Source organism: Limulus polyphemus, unplaced genomic scaffold (genome assembly GCF_000517525.1).
Source record: "Limulus polyphemus unplaced genomic scaffold, Limulus_polyphemus-2.1.2 Scaffold10638, whole genome shotgun sequence".
Taxonomy (NCBI): Eukaryota; Metazoa; Arthropoda; class Merostomata; order Xiphosura; family Limulidae; genus Limulus; species Limulus polyphemus.
This window is the reverse complement of record NW_013676248.1, coordinates 15342-18911: the sequence shown is the minus strand read 5'-3', so window position 1 is coordinate 18911 and position 3570 is coordinate 15342. Positions and strand designations below refer to the sequence as shown.

The 3570-nt window shown below is 31.6% G+C and overlaps 1 protein-coding gene across 1 annotated transcript in view; it reads left to right on the top strand.

The window, feature by feature from the left end:
* Window positions 1-374: 374 nt before the first annotated feature.
* LOC106476461 (probable cation-transporting ATPase 13A3) overlaps window positions 375-3570 on the top strand; it is a gene marked incomplete at both ends in the record, with an annotated part of 18223 nt that continues 15027 nt past the window's right edge. The window contains 2 exons of the mRNA XM_022380326.1: window positions 375-532; window positions 1953-2141. Coding sequence (XP_022236034.1) covers window positions 375-532; window positions 1953-2141 — 347 coding nt within the window. The remainder of the gene's footprint in view (window positions 533-1952; window positions 2142-3570) is intronic.

Below are 3570 nucleotides of genomic sequence, written 5' to 3'. Positions count from 1 at the left end.
GTATTGATAAAAATCTGTAGAGGTTAACAAGTTTATAAACTAAATGTTAGCCAAGAATCCTTTAGCATTGAAAAAATCTGTAGAGATTAACAAGTCTATAGACTAAATGTCAGCCCAGATTCCTTTAGCACTGAAAAAAACCTGTAGAGATTAACAAGTCTATAGACTAAATGTTAGCCAAGATTCCTTTAGTATTGATAAAATCTTCTGGGCTGACATTTAGTCTATAGACTTGTTAATCTCTACAGATTTTTTCAATGCTAAAGGAGTCTGGGCTGACATTTAGTCTATGAACTTAATAGTCTCTATAGGTTTTTCCACTGCTAAGGAATTCTAAATCAACACTTAGTTTATAAACTGTTCTATCTTTACAGGTTTTCTTACTGCTAAAGGAGAACTGGTTAGATCAATTCTATTTTCCAAACCACTGGATTTTAGGTTCTACCAAGACTCCGTTCGCTTTGTTCTTGTCCTCTTCTGTATCTCTGCTTTTGGCATGGTGTACACTACCTATTTATATATTCAGAGACATGTAAGTTAAATATTAATAATATATTCATTATTTATTCTAGAATATTTTGATGACTTCTATCTGTTTTTGTGAAAACTATTTCTGCAATGAAATTCTTATTACATTTCCACCTTGTTGTTTATACAATTATGTTTATTAGAACTGGATTAGGCCCTCATTTTAATAATTTATTTATGTTATTAATTGAAAATTTCACACCTGGTTAGAACCAAGCATGTTCTGAAATATTTATGTTACATGATACTGAAATAACCAGAAAATGTAATATGTAATACTGAATCTACAAAAAAAGTAACATATTTGTTATGTCCACAAGGTAACAGTGTCAGTTTTTTACATCAACATTTTATGTGACACGTTCTTTAATTAGGAAACGTATAACTTCCTGAATTAAGCAAAAATATTTTTTTTAAAACATTTTAAATAACGAGGGAATCATTTATTCACTTTACACCCATTTTTGACTTAGGAAATCTTCTTAGAAGTTAGCATGTGTTAAAAGTTTTTTATAAAGCATAATCATGATGTCAGAAGAACACGTAGGTTCAAGAAGTCTTGATACAAGATGATAAAATCCCTATAACCCGAGTGTTTTGAAAAAGTGGATCCCAGTTTGCCCCTGAAGAAGAAATGTCCACCTTTCAAAAGTGTACAGGTTATAGGGTTTTTATCATCTTTTATAAAGCATAATGGTGGTAGCTAGAAAAATGTGAATAAATTTGATGCAGAAGTGATAAAATTAGTGTTATTATTCTGTTTTCGTCTATTGTTAGACTTGAGATTGGGCTTCATATTAGTTTGTAATAGCTTAAACATCTTGTCTGCTGGATAATTCAGAAGAATAAATCAGTAAAAGCAGTGCTACAAAACCTTCATTAACATAGGTTCGCTGTTGCGAGAAAGCGGAAAATCCAAACACTATACAGAAAAGAGAGATAGATCCAAGCGTTGGGTTCAGTGGTTAACATGCCAGACTGTGGAGTTGAGGTTAAATGGTTCGTGCCTCATTGCCATTCTTTACACTCTAGAGCCTTAGGTGCGTTGTAAGAATTATGATCAAATCCCACCTTCTGTTCTCTGACAAAAGTAGTCCAAGAGTTGGTGGTGAGTTATGTTGATTAGCTGCCATCCCTGTAGTCTTCAAAATTAAGGACAGCTAGTACTCATAGCCTTGATATAACTTTGTGCAAAATTTGCTAAAGAAACAAACATATAAACTGTAGCAAGTATTAAAATCTAAGTAAACACTTTGTAAAGCAATTGTAGTTTTAATTTGGTGGTGCAGTTTTTGTAGTACTATTACAGATTATACTTTGTGTGTATTAGTTTTTGGATTTTATTTGTAAAAATATCAACTTCATTTAGTCAGTTTTTAATAAGTATGTTTATTTTTTTCATCTGTGATTTGGTTCTTTGCTAGGCAACATTAAGGAAAACTATTAATAGGGTATTGGACATTATTACCATAGTAGTACCTCCAATCTTACCGGCAGCCATGACAGTTGGAACAGTTTACGCACAAAATAGACTCAAGAAAAGTGGCATCTTCTGTGTCAGTCCTCCAAGAATCAACGTTGGAGGGAAGTTAAAGCTTGTCTGCTTTGATAAGGTATTTTAACTTCTGAAAAAAAGACTGTTTTAAAGCAATGTTAAAGTATTAATAAGTTTAGTGTATAAACGCTGCTTTTTGATCGAAACATGTGGGAAGCTAGAACAATAAACTAAACGATACTCAAACATAAGTATTGTATTCCTAAATAATGTATAAAGTTATTAAATATTTTTTTTTAGAAAAGGATTTTACGTATGTAAATAAATTTAGTTAAAAACTTAATGTAGATAGAATTATAGTTTTAAAAGAATATATAACATATTTGGACCACATGTGCAGCTGAAACGTTTTATACATTTATTTAAATAAATCTGATTTTATCTACTTAAATTTTTATTCAAATTATTACATAGTGATATTGAAGAGATGCTGATCTTGTACAATATCAGCAGTAAACAATACTGAGGAAGTATTGTTCAAACTATGAACACTAAGTGATATCATTAACCAATAGTATTGTTAAGTATAGGTCTAATTAGAAACTACAATATCAGTAGTAAATAATACAGAGGAAATATTGTTTTGTAAAAACAATGAGATACATGGGGGATCCAAGAGAGGGTCAAAGGGTTCTAAGTTATCCCCCTCAAGTATACAAGATCATTTTTGGGTCATTTTTAGGTGCCTTTGTCTATTCCATATGAGACAAAAGTGCAGAATTTCCCTGGGTGTCACCCCTGGACTCCACCAGGGGCCCTAGGGTGGGCCCATAGACCCCACCCTGTAGAGGCTCACATTGGTGTCTTTGGTGCGATTGTTCCAAATTTTCCAAACTTTCCATGTTTCCAAACACTAACTCTGGATCTGCCACTGACAGTAGTAGTAGTAGTAGTAGTGGGAAAGTACTTTTTATTTAATGTCATTAACAATAGTTTTAATGAAATGCTCTTCTAATCTGTACGTATATAATATTATTATGCAGTATGATGCTGAGGAGTTTGGTGTCACTACTTAGCCCTAGAACTGTCAAAAAAACATTTTCTTAAGCTGATTATTCATCTTGTTGCTTTTGTGTCCATAAATGTTTTGTTACAAGTTCTCTAATAACATCTGATTCTTAAAAAAAAAATTAAATAAAAATACTCTTACTATTTCAATTAACTCCATTGATTACATAGAAAATGATTGATTTATTTGCTCAGTTCTTTACGCTGAATGTGTGTGTCAGTTGAAAAACATAAAATTACTCAATACGATACAACATGTTGATATCAACAGTAATGAACCAGTAATTTGAAGGTTAAAACTGTCAGGTTTGTTAAATAAGTCTGTGATTTGAGGGTTAAAACTGCCATTTATGTAAGTAACTAAAATTTGAGGGTTAAACTGTCATTTGTTAAGTGGACATTGTAGGTATATTCAATTAACTGTTTCTACCTATTTGTTAAGTGGACATTGTGTGTATACTTGTGCTTAAATCCTATTT